Here is a 22,514-nt window from a genome sequence, read left to right as displayed (position 1 = left end):
AATACCCCCCACTTTCAGATCGCCCTCTTCCTACCCAGCTGAGAAAATAAAGTCTAGAGTGCAACCTGCCACATGTGTTGGGCCAGCCCCATGGTCATCATAGCAGTCATGAAATCCTGAGCCACCTCAGAGCCAGTCACCTCGGCATGGATGTGGAAGTCCCCCGGAAACAGCAGTCTGGGAATCCTCAACACTGCCCCCCAAACCAGCTCTTTCAGCTCAGGCAGGGAGACTGCTGGGAGGTGGACGGTAAACTAACAGAATCCCTGATCTGTCCCGATTGCCCAATGCCAAGAACACACATTCCAGATCCTCCCTTAGCTAGACAGAAAGCCTGGAAATAAAGAGAGGGAGAATCTCTATAGACCACAAGTCCCCTCCCTGACTTGAAAGTCTGGCCTAATGCTGCACCAAGCACCCAGATGGGCAAAGCTGGGTGAGACCAACTCTGCCCTCTCACCCACCCAGGTCTCAGTGATACATGCCAGATCAGTCTCCTCATCCATAATCAGATCATGGATGCGGGAGGTCTAATTCAGATCCACCTAGCATTCAGCAACAGCAGCTGCAGATCCAAGGGCTGGCTGACAGGACAATTGCAATTCCCCAGGTTGGAGGAGGAGTTGGCACACGTCACAGTCACTAACTGCCTGTGCTGTGTGCCCCTTACCCAGCCTGCCCCACCTCTCATGCCACACTTCCCCCTACTCTGAACCACTGCAATCGGGCCCCCAGGCTCTCCCCAGCTCCTTCTCCCAGATACACCTCCCCTCCCTCAATAAAAATCACTACCAACAACAAACCCCACACAAAGTTTAAAACAGTTAGAACAGTTCCCTGTGCAGTCAGGAGATGCTGATTGGCTGCAGGTGCAGAGGCCACAAGACTACTGCTGCTCTCATCTGCTGGGAAGGAAAGGATCTCTGGATCATGGCGGTTTGATCATCATCTGTTCACTGAGGGCAACTGCTGATTAGCAGGTGTTCTGCATGGTAGAACAACTGCTTTACATACAGAAGGGCACAGGCTCAATAGCTTTTTTCTTTAGTCTGGCCCAGTTAGCTGCAGCCCGTCAGTGTTGACAGCACCGAGTTAGATGGACCAATGGCATAAAGCAGCTTCCTATGTAGTCACCAGAGATAAGCAGTTAGGTAGCATTTCTGAATATCCATAGCAAGACATTTCTTACAGGGATTTGGCTACTACAGACTCTGAATGCAGTTCAGACATATCCTGAGGAAGTTATCTCTGTTCACAAAAGGTCTGATGGAAAGATGGTTATACTCTCAAAAGCTGGTTTCAGAACTAAATGGTTAACTTTTAAACCCAACAGTATTGCAGTTTGCGCAGTTTAAATCCCTGTGAGCCCAATCACAACATTTTATTAAACAGTTTCCTAAGTTTAACTGTTATGCATGGAAAGGTCCACTATAATAGTATTTTAGCACCATCAACCTGTCAAAATCAACTTGCCCAATTATCCCAAACTGCATTAACAACAGTGAGTATTACTCTAATTGTGTCCAGTTTCTATGCAGACGAAGTCCCACGTGGCTAATTTTGTTATCTTCAGGGACAAGCAACTTGGCCTTCAAACTGATTTCAAAAAGAATCCTACTCTTAACACAGATCCAGGTTGTTGCCATTCTTTATTTTATTTCTCCTCTAAAAGGTTAGTGGGCCAATTAATCATCATCGCCCCCCACCCCGGGAATTTAGCATACAGAGGGTTAACGGGCAGCAAGTTTTCTATATTTGAAGGATGGCAAAAAGTAAATAACTGCTTTGGGGGGATTTGGATATTAAACGGTGAAGGCACTCAAGAAAGCACTCAGTGGAGTTGTTTGCTCCAGTATAAATAAAAATTTAACAACATTTATCCAGCTTATCATACTAGTTTTATTCATTGATTTCCAAAATGCTAATACATATTTTTCAGAGGATAATATGCTTTTGAATTATATATCTACTACGTAGAATCTGAGCACTGGACAACGCAAATGGATTCTCCATGCCCTCACTACGGCCAAAAGACTGATGTTGCTGCATTGGAAAGATAAATGTACGGCTCCATTAATTCAATGGATTGAAGACCTGACTACTCTTGCCACCTATGAGCAGATTGCTTATAGAGGTAGACTTTGCATGGACAAGTATAATGAAATTTGGAACTCATTTATACAAAATACAGTATGTTAAAAATGGTAATTGTTAACTGCTAACAATATAGTGATATACTATATTCTTCTTCTTCTTCTATTTTTCTTCATTTTTAATAGCACTTTTATGTAAATAATAATAATAATAATCATCATAATAAAAAAACACATTTCTCAAAGTAAAAAAAAATCATAAAATAGCATATATTTGAGCTTTCAGAAGTCCAAATTAGTCATTAGTAACACCTGTGTATCATGGGAACTAGCAGAGAGATAAGAAACAGCTCTAACAGTCAGCATTCAGAAATGGTAAGATAACTCGTATGAGTTTATTTTTATTTATTCTCTGTTAATAAAAAAAAGATTTGGTCAAGGAATATCCAAGGCCAGGGACATATTACAACTCTTTGTGAATGTCCCTGCCTACAGCCTGTCTCTAGAGTCCTCTCCTCTCGTTTCTTCATGTTCCTTGCTCCCTTCCCAAGCAACACCACAACACTCCTTGTCTATAAGCCTTAGGTGGGGTTCTCTCTCTGGCCCCTTCTTTCAGTACAATCTACCTCCTCTGCCTGCATTTCCTCCTCCTCCTCCTCCTCCTCCTCTCTTCCCTGTTTCTCCTCCAATACTCTGAACTACCTATCTCCAACATCCTCTTCTGGAATGAAATTGTGCCTTTCCTGGATTCTTAAAGTCAGGGGTGTGGAACTTCAGTCATGGGACCAAGTAATGGGACCAAATGGGCCTCAGTTTCCCTCCTGTATTTGTCACGGACTGGCTGGATGCAGAGGAGTGGTGGGAGGAACCAGCTGGAGAACCCTCAAGGGAAGAAGGCTCAGAGCCAGGGGATTGGTGGTGGGATGGCAATTGGAGGTCAGAGGGAGAAGAGGGAACAGACTGGGAAGAGGTGGTGTTGGAAGCTGAAGAGGCAACAGGGTTTAGTGAGTAGGAAGAGACTGTGGCAGAGAGCAGTCCAGAATCAGAGGCAGAAGCAAAAGCTGAAATAAGGGGGGGGGGGGGGAGGGAAGCCAAAAGGCAGAGATGAGTCAGGTTTGTGAAAAAGCACAGGTATCTCCCTTTCCTGCTGTGATAAGTTCCCTTCCCCCCTGGTCTACCAGAACCCACAGTTGTATGAAGAGGGCAGAACTAAGAGACAAGGCAAAGAAGTCTCAGGTTGCTTGGGAAGGGCCTGGGGGAGGAGGGGACTTAGGGAGCTGACCTTCAGCCCTTGCAATCGGTTCACTGGGGCAAGACCACTGGGATGAGTTGCTGAGCTCAGGCCTGAGCTGTTTTGTTTCTCTGATTTTTAAAAGAGAAACTCACTGACACCTTGTGAGTTATCGAAAACTGAAAGTATGCTATGGAGTGCCACAGGTCACCATTTTCTCCCCAGTGCTGTTTAACATCTACATGAAGCAATTGGAAGCAGCCATTAGGAGATTTGGGGCAAAGGCTCTACTTCTCCATAACATCTGAATTGTGGGAGGTCATACAGGCCCTAGATTGGTGCTTGCATGCAGTAGTGGGCTTACTGAGAGAAAACAAACTCATCTTGAATCTTCATAAGATGTAGGCTCTGTGGTTGAGTGGTTATTGTATCTGACTGTATCGGTCAATTGCCTGTTCCGGATGGGAATGCACTCCCCCAAAGGAGCAGGCACACAGTCTAGGGGTGCTCCTGGGTCCAGTTTTGTCAATGGAGGCCCAAGCAGCCTCAGTGATTAGAACCACTGGTATGACAATTGCAACCATTTCTGGATCCGGATAGTTTGTCCACAGTCGTTCAGACACTGTGGCAAATTCAAGGTTGAATTACGACAATGCACTCTATGTGTGGCTTCTCTTGTGGTTGATCAGGAAACTGCAGTTAAGTTCAGAATGCTGCCACATTGAGTTTGTCAGCTTTTGGTAAAAGTTCGGCAATGGCTACTGATTAGCAGGCCATGCTCAAGGTGTTGCCATAAGTACATGCAAGTCCTTAATGGCTTGAGACCAGTTCACTTAAGGGATAGTTTTACCCCATGCACCCATCTGATTACTTTGATTTGCAGAACCTGAACTTTGAAAGTGCTTTTTTGTTTGTTCCACACTGAAAGGTGTAATTCCTTTAGTGTGGCAATATCTCTGACCTGGAATTTTATGCCCATTGGTGTAAGGAGGTGCCCTCGCTATATTGTTTGACTGCTGAAAACCTTTATTTTAGCAAGCTTACCCAATCATGTGTCAGTTATATCTGTTTTGAATGTTTTATTGATTTTTATCTTTGCTTTTAATAATCATTTTATGCAATTTGTTTTTAATTGGTTGGTGGAAATTAGTCACGCTTTATATATAATGGAATTAGCACACTGCTAGGATATTTTTCCCAGCAAATATTTTAAACATTTTCTAATTAAATAAATATTTTGGTGGCAAACAAGGTAATATGCTTTCACTTCTCAAAATGATAACTAGGAAATAATGAAACCTAATATTATCAAGATAAAATGAAACACTATGTAGACACAACAATGAAAGAGCAAAATACAGAAATATTCAGTGAAGCACTTTGGGGTGAAAGCAGTGAACATGTGCGGTTCTGTTTTAACTGCGAAAAACAATCCTTATTTACTATTCCCAGGCAGTGGATATTTATGACTAATTTGGTCCCAGTTTTTCTTCTAAAAGCCATTTGAAAGGTAGCAGATATTGTCTCAGAGCTTACAGCTTTGTTATTTTAAAAGGTGACAATTTAATCTTTACAATGGGAAATAAACCAATATTATAGTAAAATTGCTCCCTAACAAGTGGCTGTAAAAAAGCACTTTTGTGTCCCAGATACATTTTATCTGGTGGTAAGTAAGGCAACTGCCTGAGATAGAGTAGTAATTGTGAAAAAAAGAGATTGTGATATAAATCACCAAAGGTTAATGATCAGAATGTGAACACAGGGACTTGTTTACAGAAATAGCACGCAATTTAAAATTTACAAGAGATTTAATGCTGTCTCTTCTCAATCACTAAAACCAACAGCCCAGAAAACAGTGACATTAAGAAAAATATTATAGTTATAATCATTCCAAAATAAGTCAATTAGTGTAAGGGCATGCGCTTGTGATTACTTGACCCATTTGGTTTGCACTTAAGTGAAAAAAAATTCCCCCCATTACAAGAAGATTACTGAATTGTGACCTATTTTGCATTCAGCATCACCGTTTATACGGTCTCTGAGATGGTGGATGAAGATCCCCCCCCCTTTGGTTTCCAAGTAATTTTGACCTTTGACCTTTGTAAAAAAAGAAGGAAAAAAAGAAGGCAGTTTATAATTGCATTGTTCAAATGAAGGTGAAGGAAAGAAATTCAATCTGCTATTATACAAAAGCCATGATGGCTGCCTTCACTGAAAACAGCAATGTAAGTCAATTTGTGAACTTTGGCACCAGGCGACCTTTAGAAATACAACAATATACAGAATTTACAAGCAAGAGTAGCACATGCAAATGGTTTGGCTCTGTCTCGCTCTTGGATTAGAGCTGCAGAAAGCATTATGGAGAATGCTTTCACAAAACAAATTAAGACTGTTACTTAAATGTCACAGCACACTATTGTATTTGGCTACAGATCATTACACCTGATACCAACACTTTAAAAAACTGTAATAACTTGGGAAATATTACATTGAGTGCCCACATGTATAAAAGGAAAATAAAAAAAATTGAAGAAAATGGGTTCTTGAAGTAATTTAAACATCACTACTCCACGACTAGAGGGAAAGGTCAAAATTTAAGTAAACTGAAAGGAACATGAATGGCAAAATAAAACACACAAACAGAAAGATGAAAAGACCAAAGGAATGGCTCTGCATACACAACATGAAAGCACACGTGCTTTGGGCCAATTTTATTGCTATCCCAGGATTTAGGGGAAAGGGAGAGGCAATGAAGATACCGCTGGGAGAGGGAGCAGTTTCTCTACATGATGGTGCTTTGATTTTGTTACCTTCAGTGTTGGTGCTGCTGCTGCTGTATATATTTCGCAGGCTACCAACACGATTTAGATTCCACGCTTTGCGTTTGGCTGCATCCAGAGAGCAGAAAGGGGAGAGAGAAAAAAGAGAAGAGTAAAAGAAAGAACAGAAAAAAATGGAAAAAAATGGGAGGGGAAAAAAGGTTGAAGTAGCATATGAAGTAAAATACAAGCAAAAGCCTCTGTGGGAAACAGCTGCACACATGTTGCCCAGAGTAAAGCTTTTAAACAACTTGCTTTTCAAGCAGAAAGAAGATTCTTATCAAAAGCTCATTAACTTCTTAAGAACTTTAAACCAGAATACTTAATCATCCAAATGTAAAAGCTAAATAAATAGAAAGGGTATTCTCCTCTAAGACAAATGGTATAACCACAATCACAGTGGTACCTCGGGATGTGAACAGGATCCGTTCCGGAGCCCCGTTCGCATCCTGAAGCCAACGCAACTTGCGTCTGCACGGGTCGCGTTTCGCCGCTTCCGCGTATGTGTGTGACGTCATTTTGACCGTCTGCGCATGCACGTGCGGCGAAATCCAGAAGTAACGTGCTGCATTACTTCCGGGTCGGTGCAGAGTGCAACGCAAAAATACTTAACTTGAAGCAAATTTATCCCAAGGTAGGACTGTAATTCACAGTAGTCAGTGCCACACTAGAAACTCCACTTTTCCAAAATAATAAATTCGATTGCATAAATCCTGATATTTGGAACCATAAAATTTTTACTCCAGGTGACAGAGCAATACATTTAGATAAGGCAAACGGCCTCAGATACGTTTTTATTTGCCTACATGTTATTAACTTAACGATTGTTTTAACTTACGCTGATGTTGTCCGTATGCAAATTTTTCTTTTTCAGACACAAAAAGTATAAATTCTTGTTTGAAGGGCAAGGTTTAAGTGATGCTGTTGATGACTAGTTACTCCTTTTGGTTTCCAAAGGATTTTTAGTATTATTTGGGTTAGTATCATTTATTACTTATTTAATTTCCTTCTTTGAGGGAGTTCAGGCTTTCTACATGTTTATTTAAAAGATTTGTATGCCACGCTTCAGTACTGCCACCCTTAGAGCGGCTAACAAACCAACACTACATGTTCTGACCACAAGCCCCATTATCTCTACAGCAATATTTTGAGGCAGGCGGGAATGGGAGCTAGTGACTTTGCTCAGTCATAAGGCCAGAGCATGGTTCAACATTATGAGAATAAGCCTCAGTGAATGCTGGCCTTGTGGGCTCTTCATTTCCACTGTCAACTCCTGGTGCACTTGAGGATGGGTTTGGAAACTTTCACTTCTGTTTTAGTGCACCTTATTACATCCTCAGAAGCAAACACAATGGCATAAGATTATGCCTCAGCAGGGTGGGAGGTGGGGCAGAGGGACACATGAGACGTGCATTGATTTCCTTCACTAGTGTCATCATTTTAGTGCTCAAAATGTGTGATATCATGTGCTTGTGTGACTGGAACTGGGTGGGAGGAGGAGGAAGGGGGAAGGCAGGTGGGGGGTCATGATCCAGAGTTGAGAGATGAGGTACATCAAGGTCCTTGTTTCCTCTACTATGCCCATTTGCAATCAGGATTTGATTAAGCCAGAAAACTTGGACTCGGATCTGGTGCTGCTGTTGGTGACTTACAGGTCTGTCCAAAACAAGTCAGTTATCAAAATTGTGAGTGACGGGGCATGACAGAAGGCTGACTCAACTTTTGCCCATCCTGTACTCGGTACAGAACCAGTTCAGATCTGTGGAGCAGAGTTGGAGTAGTCATGTGAATTTGATCCCTCTCATCAGAAGGCCAGTCTACTCTGTGACCTGTTTTGAGTATTTGTTCTTGGTGCTGGGCCATCATGCAGACTGGAGATGGTGTTTGTGTGCTCCCTGCTGGTTGTACAACACTGACCTGGCTGAACTGTTGGACATGGTGTTGGAGAACCCCTCCAGTGTTCATTGACTTCAACATCCAGGCTGAGGTGGCCTCCAGTGTGATACTTTGGGATTTCATTATATCTATGGCAATTATGGGGTTATCCCAGATGATCAGTGCTCCAAGTAATTTAGATGATCATACCCTTGACCCGCTCTTTGTAACTGAGTTGGCTGGCTTGATTCCATTAAGTACCAATGAGTACTGAGCTCATTGTCAAGAACAGATCATACCCTGGTGAGGTTTGGTATAGTTGTGGCAGTACCACCCAAGGGTGGAGGGACTGGGATGATCCACCCCTGAAAACTTACAGAGTCTGGATGCCTTACCCTGGATGATTTTCTGGTTGACATGGATGGTGCACCTGTCAAGATTTGGTTTTGCCAGGGCATGGTGAGATGTGTAGGGCCACTTGGTGGGACTGTGGCTAGAGTGCAAGAGGAGGAAATCCCGATGTGAATCTGACTGAAGACATGTGATAATGCACTATTATGTCTATAATGTGGTAATGATGGCAGCAAGAAAAGATGTTTTTTTTACATTGGAATGAAGGAGGACCATAGCTTAGTGCTGGTGCACAAGTGTTGAATGCAGAAGGCCCCAGGTAAAATTCCTGGAATTGCCAGTAAAAGAATCTGGGAGAGACTACTGCCAGTCAGAGTAGATGATAGTGTGCCAGTAAACATGTTTAAATTGCAATTTTTAAACCAATCACAAGTAAGGAAAAAGGAGAAATCCCCACCCATATATAATATTTCCCCCCAAATGTGGGGGGACAACAGAAGGAGAGGAGAGAGAGGAAAGTGAGTTGTGTTATTTCAAGCAAATGAACTCGAAGCAGCAATGTATACTAAATATGCTCTTTATGCTCTTCTGGGAGGAGCACAGAGAGAATAAATTCTATGGTGCATCTAACAGCGAAACCAAACGTATTGGTCTCTACGGCCATAGCAGGTGCTGGAGGTATCCAATGGTTTGCTTTGGATGGCACATTCTTCCACTGTCTCCAGAGACAAGATGGATGCCAACAACAACACATGCTCATGTTAACTTAAACAGTACAAATATCCATCCTATGTGAAAGGTGCTATTTTCTGTCTTAAGCGTCGGAGTACAAGAAGTTTATTAAAATATGCACATCTTTAAAGCACAGTGAGGATTCCAATACTAAACTGTTTCCAAAACATCACCTCAGAATACTTTATAATTGGGTGGCCCAACACCATATTAATAATGCTTGCCCCACACTGCTAGCAATTCAAAGAGGGGTATAACAATTTTGATTGAGTCTCTTTGGCAGGGGCTAGACAGACCAAGACTGATTTAGAATAAGACAGCTTTATATATTTGCATGCTGCACCTCTAAGGGACAAGCCACAAATTATGCAGGGGATCTGTAATCACACATCAACTATGGCAATCCCAAACTGGATCCAGGATTGGTGGGCAGTGTTGGCTATTGGGACTGGTGGGGCAGAACACTGGTGGAGCTGGAGCCCATGCGAGGTGGAACTGACTCATTCACCATTATGGATCAGCCTCTATTGGGAAGGGCATAATACTGATCAAAATCAGTTTTCACTGAGGGAAGAAACCAGGACTTATATTGTGCCCTCTGCCAAAGTATGGCTAAAGCAGCAGTCTTGAGGGGGGAGAGTTCAACTGTGGACACAGCAAGAAGAGGAAAGGGTTTAACACCATCACTGTCCCACCCCCACCCCCCACAGCAAGGCTGTCGCTCTGATCTAGTTCAGGATTCCTACAACTCTTTTAAAAAATAACATGGATCAAGATCCTGCAACATGTAACTTTGTACAATATCTTATCTGTCAACCGAAGAACAGCATTACTCATTCAGATTCATAACAGCAAAGTACTGTTTCGTGCCTGAATAAACAGTCCAGTCAGTCTTCCTGGGTCCTGAGGTGGTCTAAAAGTGCACTGTTCATTCTGATAGACCAGGGGTAGGCAACCTAAGGCCCGTGGGCCGGATGCAGCCCAATCGCCTTCTCAATCCGGCCCGTGGATGGTCCAGGTATGTGCTTTTACTTAAAATGCATCTCTGGGTTATTTATGGGGCATAGGAATTTGTTTTGTTTTGCAAAATATAGTCTGGCCCACCACATGGTCTGAGGGACGGTGGACTGGCCCATGGCTGAAAAAGGTTGCTGACCCCGTGACAGACTTTTTGTGTACACTTTCCAAAGCCCTGGCAATGGGTTTTGAAACACAGAATCTAGGTCCGGCCATGGAGGAAGAAATCTGGTGATAAAACGACCTAAAATATGTTGCAGTACAATTGAATTTTGTAACTTTAATATGCAAGTATGCATAAATATGTTCCGTGTGCTGCACTGGCTCGCCAGATGCAGCTTGTCACGCTGGCCACGTGACCCGGAAGTGTCTCCGGACAGCGCTGGCCCCCGGCCTCTTAAGTGAGATGGGCGCACAACCCTAGAGTCTGTCAAGACTGGCCCGTATGGGCAGGGGTACCTTTACCTTTTTATGCATAAATATAAATTATGCCAAGTTCCACCTGCCTACTGAGATTTCACCACGTACTTCAAGCTTACCTCTGTAGAATGAGGACAGAAATACTGTCAAATACTGTCACCCTCTTCTAAACAAAAACTGGGATTATCAGAATACAGTGGTACCTCGGTTTAAGAACAGCCCTGTTTACGAACTATTTGATTTACCAACTCCGCCAAACCGGAAGTAGTGTCCTGGTTTACCTCCGTCTAAGAACGGAAGCTGAACAGTGGAAGGGCACCGGTGGCGGGAGGCCTCATTAGGGAAAGCGTGCCTTGGTTTAAGAATGGTTTTGGTTTAAGAACGGACTTCCGGAATGGACTAAGTTAGTAAACCGAGGTACCACTGTACTGGAATCTGTACTGAGCAATGCATATTCTGTACTATTTAACACACACACAGGCCCAACTAGATGCAACATCCATGTACATATGCTAATACTGATTTAAATGATAGCTGTGAAAATCCGTTTGTATATGCTGTTAATATTGTTATAACTAGCACAAAATGCAATACTGCAGCTGGCTCATTCAAAAGTTATAATAGAAAAATTAGGAAAATTCTAACCCTTATCTGAAGACCTTGCATAAAATTATCCTGATACAAATGCTGAAGTTTGCTGGACAACCCTTTTCCCTGTAGGTGTTTATCAAAATGAGGACCTGCAATCTGCCCACAATCAATAAAATAGTAATTACCGTAACTAGAAAACGAACATCTATACTCTATATTCCATGATATTAAATGTCCTGTGACTGCTTTCCTACCAATAATATGGCATGCTATATTTAATGACAGCAAGGGGGGAAACTGCATACCTGAATTCTGTAGTTGCTTTCCTTGTTTGTTTTTTAAAGAAAGAACTTATGCTGAGAAGGCTTAATAGATAAAAATCAAGAAAGAGATTTTTAAAGTATTACAGCTTTTCTCTTAGAAAAGATTTGGGAATTCAGTAGGAATTATGCAGTGTGGGGTCTAAATTCACCTGTTGAAAACTTTTATTCCTGAAAATTTACATATAAATAGGTAGCGTCTAGGCACAGCACCCTGCTGCCAAGGAGAAAATCTGCAGTACATAAAACCCCTTTCCCAATTGGCTCCATCTTCTATAGTTTTTCATGTTTCAATCACATATTAAAGGATTGGTATCAATATAAAAGTACTAAATCTTCAGCTTTATTCTCTGTTAGCCTGTTGATGAAATGATCAACTTTGATGTGTCAAGTGTCATTCCTTTTTCTTTTAAAAAAATGAATATTTAGCAGACAAAATACGTTTATGAAATGTGCAACATCAATTACCCTGGCAGTTATCTGCAGTGCTATGCGCTCTTGGCTAGCACCACATGTTCCCACCAGAAAAAGTCAAAGGCAACCTTCAAAAGGTTGAGTTATGGGAGCAACTCAAATGGTCTTTGCTCAGAAACTCACATGACAATTAGGAGACTGTCTTTATTTTGGCATGTTATTTCCAAGTAACAGTAATCATGAACTCATTAATAATCTCTCACGTTAATGCTATTAGGCATTTGTATGTCTGCATCTGAAACATCAAACCAAAATAAATTTATGTTTAATAACTGCATAAAATCTTGTTACTGTTTTATAACTAGTTCAATATAGGCTTCCATATGTATGAAAAAATACACTACAATGGTACCTCTGGTTAAGTACTTAATTCGTTCTGGAGGTCTGTTCTTAACCTGAAACTGTTCTTAACCTGAGGTACCACTTTAGCTAATGAGGCCTCCCGCTGCGCGAGTGCAATTTCTGTTCTTATCCTGAAGCAAAGTTCTTAATCCGAGGTACTATTTCTCGGTTAGTGGAGTGTGTAACCTGAAGCGTATGTTACCTGAAGCGTCTGTAACCTGAGGTACCACTGTATTACATGCTACAAGTTCAGTTTCCATTTATTTCTAAATTATTTCAATTCTGAACATTGTAGTCCTAATTTTTCAATTAAAAAAAGCTTTCCTAATTTAGACATGTAAAATACATGAATGGTGCTGAAGCATATCCACACTGAACTGCGATAGGAACAATTTAGCAACGTTTTGTCAAAAGAGACTTGTCCAGTAAAGTAAGATTAGCATGTAAGACTCTTGCAGCTAGCTACCTCACAGGTTAGATGAGACTGATGCATCTCTTTGCAACATAGTCCTCTTCCCTCCCAGGTCCATAGCTACCAGCTGTTCCCTTTCTGTCCCTGGAGCCATATGGCAAGTTCCCATGCCCAGGCTCTTTGGCTGCTCACGACACTAGGGCCTCTCCCCTGCAGTATATTTTCAAAGCACATGGCTTTGTCATGCCTGATGCGAAGCCTTGTTCCAATCCTCCATTTGTAGAACACAGCAAGGAGGAGGACGGGAACAAAACTAAAATGAGTCATTTTATGGTTCCCTCATTTCCCCCCAACACAGGATTCTATGGTCTGGTTAAAACCAGATAAAATGGTGAACTTCCATTACGCCAATTTAGACTGCAGGCTTTTTCAAACAAAAAAGTCCCTGTGCATTATAAAATAGCATGCTAGAGGCCTTTCCTCCAATATCTGGTTTCCTACACGCAGGCATGACAGGCCCAAGAGGCGAACCACAAAATGGCAACCTCACCTCTGCCAGGGTGCGTGAAGATCTACATCAGGGAAAAGCAGGGTTGGGGTGGAATCAAATCTACCCTACCCAACAGTTGAAGGGGGAATCAAAGGCTGTGGCCGGTGGTGGACAGGGCCCACTCTGAATCATGCTGGATGGTGGAGATCGCAGAAGGCAGCCCCTGCCTTTTCTTTCCTAGAGGTGTGGAGGTGGCATTGCACAGCGGCCTCTCAGCAAAGAGGAGGCACTGCTGATGGTCTCCCCCACACTCCTAGGGGTGGGAGGAGTCCAGCAGCTCCTCCAAGAGACCACTGTAGAGGCAGCACTGGCAGGCCTGCCAAGGAGGTAGCAGATCTGGCCTCCAATGAGTGTACCACAGCAGTTGCTGCTACAATGACAGCAGCGATAGGTGAGGCATTCTTTGAAGATCAAATCTGCTGCCCTTGTGGATCCTGCCACCCAAGGTGGTTGCCTCACCTTGCCTCATGGGTGGGCCGGCCCTATGTGCAGGGGTTGGCTGGGGCTTTAAATTAATCATTCAGTTATGCAAGGTCCTGCTACTGCATCTGCTTACAAGACCTATATCTACAGTGGTGCCCCGCAAGACGAACGCCTCGCAAGACGGAAAACCCGCTAGACGAAAGGGTTTTCCGTTTTGGAGGTGCTTCGCAAAACGAATTTCCCTATGGGCTTGCTTCGCAAGACGAAAATGTCTCGCGAGTTCCTGCGGGGTTTTTCCCTCTCCCCCCTTTTCCTAAGCCCTAAGCTGCTTATCAGCTGATCCGCTAAAAGCCGCTAAACCGCTAATAGCGCTAATCCGCTAAGCTATCAATGGGCTTGCTTCGCAAGACGAAAAAAACGCTATACGAAGAGCCTCACGGAACGGATTAATTTCGTCTTGCGAGGCACCACTGTATATCTTACACTTAACTCCACGTTTCTGTTCCTTAGACCACTAAGTCACTCTTATTCTCAGTCTTCTCTCCTCAGCTGTCTTCCCACTCAGCTTCTTAGGTCTCAACCTAAGGACAAAGTTCCTTTCTCTTTCCTGCCAGTAGTACAAAGGATTACATGGGCTGTTGGGTTCTGATTGAAGACTAAAGTTGCAAAACTGCTCCTTTCTTCCTGCACAAGATTTGTAATCGTAACTGCCAAAACACTATCATTATTTCTTAAAAGCTTAATATTGTCAGCCTCACTCTTAACTATTTTAAGTGAATGGGCTCTTTTTAAATGCTACAAACTGTTCACTACAAGAAAATATGCCCGTTCAATATTCTGAACTGGGCTGCCAGTATAGCCGAAACAATTAAAAAGTTAGTTGCACAAGAATATTCTTATGTATATTCACTGCTAGTTATATGGAAAATAACCATGATTTACTTGATGTAAAGAAGGGTAATTTATATTGCATGTTCTTGTAGTTAAAACATTTCATATTGATTGGACAACTCATTTCCTTTACTGTTTGTACCTTTTTATCTGAAGAATAGGACACTTTTCTAATAATTAGTCAGTAGTACTAGCAGGAGTGATATGTGGTCCAGAGCAGACTTGCTTACATCACACGTCCTGCTGGATAAGGGGCTGATTGTAGTAAACAGAACTGCCAATCAAGCAGCTGCCTTTGTCAGCTTTTATAATGTGTTTGTGAGAGGAGGCTCTTTGGATTGGTATCTGGAGGTATGATCTTATGAGCCCCAATATATGCACACTAAAGAATGACTTCTGTTTACATTTTCTAAGACTATACCACATGGGATTATTTAAATATAAGATGTGGTATATGTATTTTGGAAAATGAAGCAAGAGCTCTACTGCACTCGTACGGCTCCTGACTGAGGCCAAGGCGAGGACAGGTACTCTGCTCCCCACGGTTCAGTTATTCCTCCTTCCTGAACATGACAGTTTTCAATACTAAACAGGCACAAGGCTTATAGATGGTTTCCATATGTTTCATAACAGGTCCACAACATTGTACAAAACTGTTACAAAATGGATCAAATAAATTGCTTACCTTTTCTTTCATTTAAACCAGGAAACCCTTTACTGAGTTCAGGCCAGCAGAAAATCACAAGTGCCCAACATTTATATAGACAAAATAAATAAATAATAAATAAAAATTGTCCAGTAGCACCTTAGAGACCAACTAAGTTTGTTCTGGGTATAGGCTTTCGTGTGCATGCACACTTCTTCAGATACACTGAAACAGAAGTCACCAGACCCTTATATGCAGTGGGAGGGTGGGGGTGGGGTTTCTCAGAAGGGAAAAACCCCACCCCACCCTCCTACCCTTCTGAGAAAAACTGCACCCCACTATATATAAGGGTCTGGTGATTTCTATTTCAGTGTATCTGAAGAAGTGTGCATGTACCCAGAACAAACTTAGTTGGTCTCTAAGGTAGTACTGGACAATTTTTTAATTTATTTCGTCTGCGTCAGACTAACACGGCTACCTACCTGAATTTATGTAGACAGTGAGACAATAAATTATGAAGAGCTGAGAGCCTTTTTGGGAAGAAGCTGCTCTATGTAAGGATTAGAAGCTGGTAGGATTTTGCTTGACTATAAAGTATGGTTTTATTTATCTGCTCTATTCTGCATGAGTCAGGCAGCATTTAGTGTACTAAATACAATTTTGGGCACTACACTTTTGAGAATGATATTGGAAAAAAGTGAAGCGTGTCCAAAGGAGTGCAACTAGAATGGTGAAGGGACTGGAAACCAAATCCTGCGAAGAACAGCTAAAAGAGCTGGCATGTTTAGCCTGGAGAAGACAATTAAAGGGGAAAACAACAGCAGCCTTCACATATCTGAAGATGGAACAGATATGTCCTCTGTTGTTCCAGAAGTCAAAGAGCAAACCCAACAGTCCAGATTGTCTGAAGGCTGCATTTGCATTTTACAATCAAGGAATATCTCCACAACTTCCTGTTTCATCACCTTTCAGATCAGGATGAAATTCTGTATCTTTGTTAGTAAAAGAAGACTGCAAGATAAGATGTGCAGAGGCAGCATGTACGGTATTAGACCAGGAGTTGGTTGGGGGAGATCCTGCCATATGGAATCTCCAAACAGACAAAAAATTAATCTGTATTTTTAGTACTCATTTTTAGATGGGGCAAGTATGATTTGCAGTCTATATTTTAAACCAGAGGTTCTGCCTTAATGGTTTTAAAGGGCAAAGAACGTGCAATGCAAAAGAACTAGGTTTGCTTCCACACTAGGCTTCTTTAGCAATATTGAAGCTTTGCTTTCCCACCGTTAATGAGAAGCAGAATTATAAGAGGTTTCACACAAGCACTTAATATAGTGCTATATTTTCAAGCCATGCCACCTCCATGGCCAAGATCCTCCTATAATGTTTACACATTTAGCAAAGATTCCAAGCAATGTTAATTAAAAGTTTTGGGGAAAACCCTAAGGATTTGGGGGGGGGGGACCTTGATAACAGCCCAAAGGAGATAGTGCATGATCTGTAGCCATGAAATGCTTCACTAACTTGGATACCTCACTTGAAAACAAGGCAAGAGAGAAAATGGAATGAAGTATCCTGAACCGTTGTTTCAGATCTGACTTGCTTATCATTCCCCAAGTCATGAGCAAACAGAAAACATGAAATGAGCAGTGCTTTATTAAAGATTCAGGCACCTTTAAAAGCTCCAGTAGTGCTTTGTCTACACACAGTAGGTAGGGCTGATGCTGCAATTCTGTTATTACCAAAAAATCATCATATATCAGATCTAAAAAAACAGAGGAAGGTAACATAGAAAACACTACAATGCAATAAGCTGCAACATTATTATCAGGATACTCCAGAACTACAGTTAATAAAAAATGGCAGTTCCAGAGCAATGGGCCAGTATGGAAGGAACCAAACACTTGCCAAAGATTATATATCAAGGTATTGATTCCCAACAGTCCACCACTTACAAAGGAGACACTCAAAACAGCTTATAGAAAACACAATAGAAAACAAGCAGTAACATTAACAAATAAATAAAGCCAAGTTCATTAAAAATACAAAGGTAGTAATGGAAAGCAAATTGGGAAGTTTTTTTTTTTTTAAATCATTTGAACAAATCTAAGATCAGTTTACATGAAGCATTGAAAGAAATGTTCTAATTACACCTGAAAGGATTTTACTGCTTCAAAGATACCTCAGAATTTGTGTTCAAACTTTTCATGACATGACTATTCATGTGATTTTCCATTTAAAATTTAGGATTTTCAGGAATATCAACAAATTTATTATTTTAGCACTCTTCATTAGTACATATGATTCGGAAACCACAATGTCTGGCATATTCTTCTGTATTTAATATTTAATCTATATTTAAAATAACTATTCCTTGCAGTTTGCTAGTAAAACAAAAATATTCTACAATCCCTTATCATTAACAAAACTTGTTAGTGTCATCACTGATCTCAATTTGACGGCGTCCTTTGGTGATTAGATAAATAGTTCTCAGATAGCTGATTAAAAAATGATGTAGCCGTTAGGTTGTGTGTCTAAGCCTTGTCAGCCATGTTGGGTGTTAAAGTGTGCATGAATTACATCCCTGGAGTGTGCTGAACAGAGCTGATTAAAAGAGGAACGCCACAGCCCTCAGCATCAATTATGAGAAATAATAGGATCTTTCACCTAGACTGGATAAAAGGGGCTGTGATCAAGCCGGAATGCCACTCATATCTGGGAAATATCACCACAAAATAAATAACCCAATTCATTCATACTATTTTCCTTTCTGAAGGAGGTTTCAATGCAGTAAGAAAATCTAAGGTCACACATACACAGGACCACATCTGAATGTTATTGTATCAGGTACATTTCTATAAATAAAGCACGTTTCACATAAATACGAGGCTGTTCAGAGAGAAATAATTTAAGATCACAGCACTAACAAGGGCAATCATTATTAAAATAATAACCTTGTCCTTTTGTCTTAAGAGTATTCTTACTATGCTTCTATAAATTAGAGAATAATTTCTCAGGAGTTATAGCTATGTAGAGATTCTTTTGTACAATTCAGCAATACTTTGTAAAAAACAGGTACATCTTCTTCTTTTATATAGTATAAGGGCAACAGCAGTGAACCAGTTCACATGTAATGGTAAGCCAAACTATGACTTAGCATGAACACACATGCTCCTGCTGCTACTGCAAACTTTGGGCTTAGCATGTTGTATGGACTAGGGGCAAAACTAGGCTTAAAAAAGACCCAGTTTGGCAGCCCCCCCATGTATTTGCTCACGTGCACACACAGGCCACAAGATTCAATGATTTCCCTCTGGAGGCTTCATCCAGGGCAACCCCCCCGCCCGGTAGGTACGGCACTGGTCTGGACCCATATTTGTGGTTTGTCTCATTCCAGACAAACCACAAACTGTAAAGTAAGGCTTCCTTTTGATTTGCAGCTCATGGATTGTCTGAAGTGAGACAGACCATGAGCCCTGGTTCAGACTACATGCTAGAACAAACCATGAGTTGGCTACAGGAACTCAGCAGCAGCAGAACAAAGCAGCTGCAGTCTCCTCTCTAAGCATGTTCATGCTAAGACATGGTTTGGTTTCGCATTATGTGCAAACTGGGACACTGTGTTGGAATGAGTTGTTTAGAAACAGACATATTCAGTGAATCAAATACTGACTACAACAAGCTCCAGGAACACAATCCCCACCCCCCACCCCCAGCAACACACAACAGCTATGGGAAGGTCAAAAGTGATTAAATAAATTCCAGAGATATCCAGGCAGCAATATGGCATGTTTTCTGACTGCTTTTTAAATGTAAAGCTTATAAACATGCATATCCACATAAAATACATTACTAAACTCCAAATGCAACTTCATTCTTAGATATCCGTGTTTTAAAGAGATGGTATTTTGGCATCTTAGTAAAGAAAACCAAGGGAGAAGGTGGGCAGAGGGGAGCAGAGTGAGTTGGCTTGCCCAAGTCATGGCTGGAGCCCTCCTGACTTACCATATTTACTCAAATGTAATGTGCACCTTTTTTGGCCAAATTATGTTGCAAAAATTAGGGTGCACATTAGACTTGATGGCACCAGAAAATACGTTTTGGTTTCAAGGTTTTGAAAATTGAGGTGTGTGCATTCGATTCATGTAAATATATTATTTATTTTTGTGGTGGTGATGGAAGACACTTTGTTGTAAGACCAACTTTTATTTAGTTAAAACGCTTCGCTTAAATTTGAGTATCATGTTCTTGTTTCAATAATTTGGTGCCCAGGTTCCCCATATATGTATACTTAAAAAAAATTTTGGGGGGGGGAAATAAAAATAATACAGCCTAATTAGGTAAGAAGTTTTTAAGGCGTTCTACTTATTCCCACTCCATCCCTGCAAATCTCAACTTAATTCAATGTGTTAATGTTACATATTTCTAGGTTAGTATTAAAACGTTAAAGTGGACATATTAAAACAAGAGAAATATAAAAAGGTGTTTATTCTGTAATTTGGATTTCTATTTTTTTCCATAAAACTAAATGCTATGCTACTAGACTGACAAACCCATCCAATGCAGTTGGATTGTTCATTTCAGGGCTTTCTCTGCAGTGGAGCACTGCAGATCCTTTATAAATGCAGAAAACTCTTTAGCCATCTAAAATGTCTCTTTATGGTAGCTTTAAATTATACTATCAAATTTCAAAGGCAATGATCAGCTAAGGAAACTAATTAAAGGTATAATTATTTAATGATGAGTAGACATGCCATCTAAAAAGGCCCATAATTACTTGACTGTGATCACTGGACCACCAGTTTCAAAAACTGGAAAATAAGAGCATATTGCATTTGCTCTGTTGCGTTTATCCTGTAAGTTTCTAAGGTTAGCTTTTCCAAGTGGACACCCTTGACAAGTTATCTCATCTGTAATGAGCTTACATCATGGGAGAGGAAGTGTAGGATGGGCTCAGATCTGCTGCTATTAGAACAGATCAAAATCCTAAAATGAAAAACCTAAGCATTTCCAAGCTTGCCTTATTTGGAACAGTTGCTGGTCAAACAGTTGTCCTTCGGCTTAAAGGCATACACAGATACCATCAGCCTTTTGGACCCGTCCATTTATTTTTTTATTAACTTAGGAACTGAGAATGCATTTGTGGTGTTGATCTTGAAATCTCTCCCTTGGCACTGACAGGGTAAAAAGACTCTATTGCATGTGTTAGAACTCCACAAAGCCTAGATATAGTTTACCATTTGAGGCTGGTGACACCACTGCAGGTCCTCCTTAGATTTGTGGAACTGTTCATTCTAGGTAGTAGTCATGGGTCAGAGCGAGTTGATATTGCTCACCTGGCTTCTCAACACGGAACTCACTGCCAGTAACCGAGAGGGGAAAGTGATGGGGAGATTAGTGTGGTGTGGACACAGCTGTGGCAGCAAAGAATTGGATTTGCCACCATGCCTCCCCACCTCAGATGGGATGATTGTTCCTCATTACTTTCTCTGTGGGGTTCTGCAGGGCTCCCTTCTCTTCACCTCCTACCATCACCTAACATAGGGCAGGCATAGGCAAACTCGGCCCTCCAGATGTTTTGGGGCTACAACTCCCATCACCCCTAGCTAACAGGACCAGTGATCAGGGATGATGGGAGTTGCAGTCCCAAAACATCTGGAGGGCCAAGTTTGCCAATGCCTGACGTAGGGCATAGGGAAAGATCACACAAGGGAATGAAGGCAGACACCAGTGACAAGAAATAATATCTCCTGATATGATCTAGGGTCACAGGGCTTAACAGCTGATTGTGTTGGCAAAACTGCATGTAAGTGAGCAAACTAAATCAGAAAAGGACAATTAATGTTAGGCAATAGACTTTGTGACCTAAGGAGGATAATAGCTAATACTCTAGTATTTGCAGGTTTTAGCATTAAATTACACGACCAGATTAAATTGTTGAAAGTATGTAAAGCAACTTAATTCACTGTCAAACACCAAATGTCGCAAGCCATAACCACAGCATCACAGAAAGTTTAGTTTCTCGTGTTAAACACGACAGCATTAAGTAACTGACTAGCAGGTTTACCTGCACTTCATTTCGACAGATAGATATTAAAATCTCCCTTTGTATCAGAATCTAGTGTCAAACCATTTCCTTGCCACCAAAAGCTGTGAGTTGTTAACTAAATGGCTAAATGACAATGTCTGTTACTAATCGCTTATTGAATAATGAAACTGACACAACTGATAAAAGGTTTCAATCCTGGGGGAAAATGATTTATAGTATTTCACTCTACTGGCACTGTTATTTGTATGACGAATGATTGGACAGACGCCAGTTAATCTCCCTGCACCTCCAACTCAGAGGTGGCAGCTTCTGCCAGAGCATCCAAATAATCAAGAACAGCTAACAATACAGCTATGATGTTGTGAGGGGCTGAAGACTGGTATTTTATCAAGGCTGATCCCCAGATCAATTTATGCAATGGATTTTGGGTGGAAGGAGAGAGTATGGAAAGAAATAGGAATATCATAAAAACTATAAGCTGCAGTTTGCAGCATGTTAGCTAAAAGGCCATGCTCTTCGTAGCAAAGAAATGGAATCATCAATACTAGTAGCACATTAATGATTTTAGAAAGCACAGTATAGTTTATAGATTTCCTTGATGGCAACATCAGAAGTGCAGCATCATACTGTCCTGTCAAGGTTGTTTGTTACGTTGTAATGCAATATTACATTCCTTGCCTGTGTGCCACAAATTCCATCTTGCATGTGGAAGAGCAAAAGGATGCAGCTTCCTTTGAAACATGAAGAAGAAATGGAATTTTATATTTATAAGGAGCCCATTTACAACAACCTCTTGGTTGACTCTATATGCCCCCGAAATTGTTGAAGTCACTCATTCAGATAAAAGAGCAATGTGCTAAAAGGTGCACCAGCATTATTTATAAACCACCTCAACCTTAATTTTTTAAAAACCTATTTCCTCCTTAAGGAAAAAACAAAGTTTTACTAGTCTTTAGAAAAACAGTGTTCTTCCAAGAAAAAGAAAAAGCAGGATCCTAAACCAGGGTTTGCCAACCTTTCTTGACAATTTCAAATTTGAGAGCATTTTGGGGTTGTCAGTAACAAAATGGGCCAATGCTAAACCAAACCATAGGTTGCCCTATTAAACACAAAGAAGCTTATTTTTGAGTAGATGTGTATACAATTGTACTGTAAGTTAATTATACAATGAATTCTTAAGGAGTGCTCAGACTTCTGCTCATGTTCAGCAGGAGACATGCCTAAACCTCTTTGCAAAGTTTTCATATTTTGCAGTTGCCATTTGGGAAGGGGATTAAT

General features: G+C 41.2%; 1 protein-coding gene across 4 annotated transcripts in view; it reads right to left on the bottom strand.

The window, feature by feature from the left end:
- The window catches only part of AGAP1 (ArfGAP with GTPase domain, ankyrin repeat and PH domain 1), a 316,238-nt gene that overhangs the window by 52,569 nt on the left and 241,155 nt on the right, over nt 1–22,514 (bottom strand). For 3 of the 4 annotated variants that reach the window (XM_083706024.1, XM_083706025.1, XM_083706023.1), the window contains one exon: nt 6,135–6,212. The exons of the other annotated variant lie outside the window; for it this stretch is intronic. In XM_083706024.1, the coding sequence (XP_083562150.1) occupies nt 6,135–6,212 (78 nt within the window). The remainder of the gene's footprint in view (nt 1–6,134; nt 6,213–22,514) is intronic. 4 annotated transcript variants of the gene reach the window in all.

The sequence above is a fragment of the Podarcis gaigeae genome (assembly GCF_964106915.1).
Source record: "Podarcis gaigeae genome assembly, chromosome: 1".
Lineage (NCBI taxonomy): Eukaryota > Metazoa > Chordata > Lepidosauria > Squamata > Lacertidae > Podarcis > Podarcis gaigeae.
Note: the sequence above shows the minus strand (reverse complement) of the source record. Positions and strands in the feature narration are given on the sequence as shown.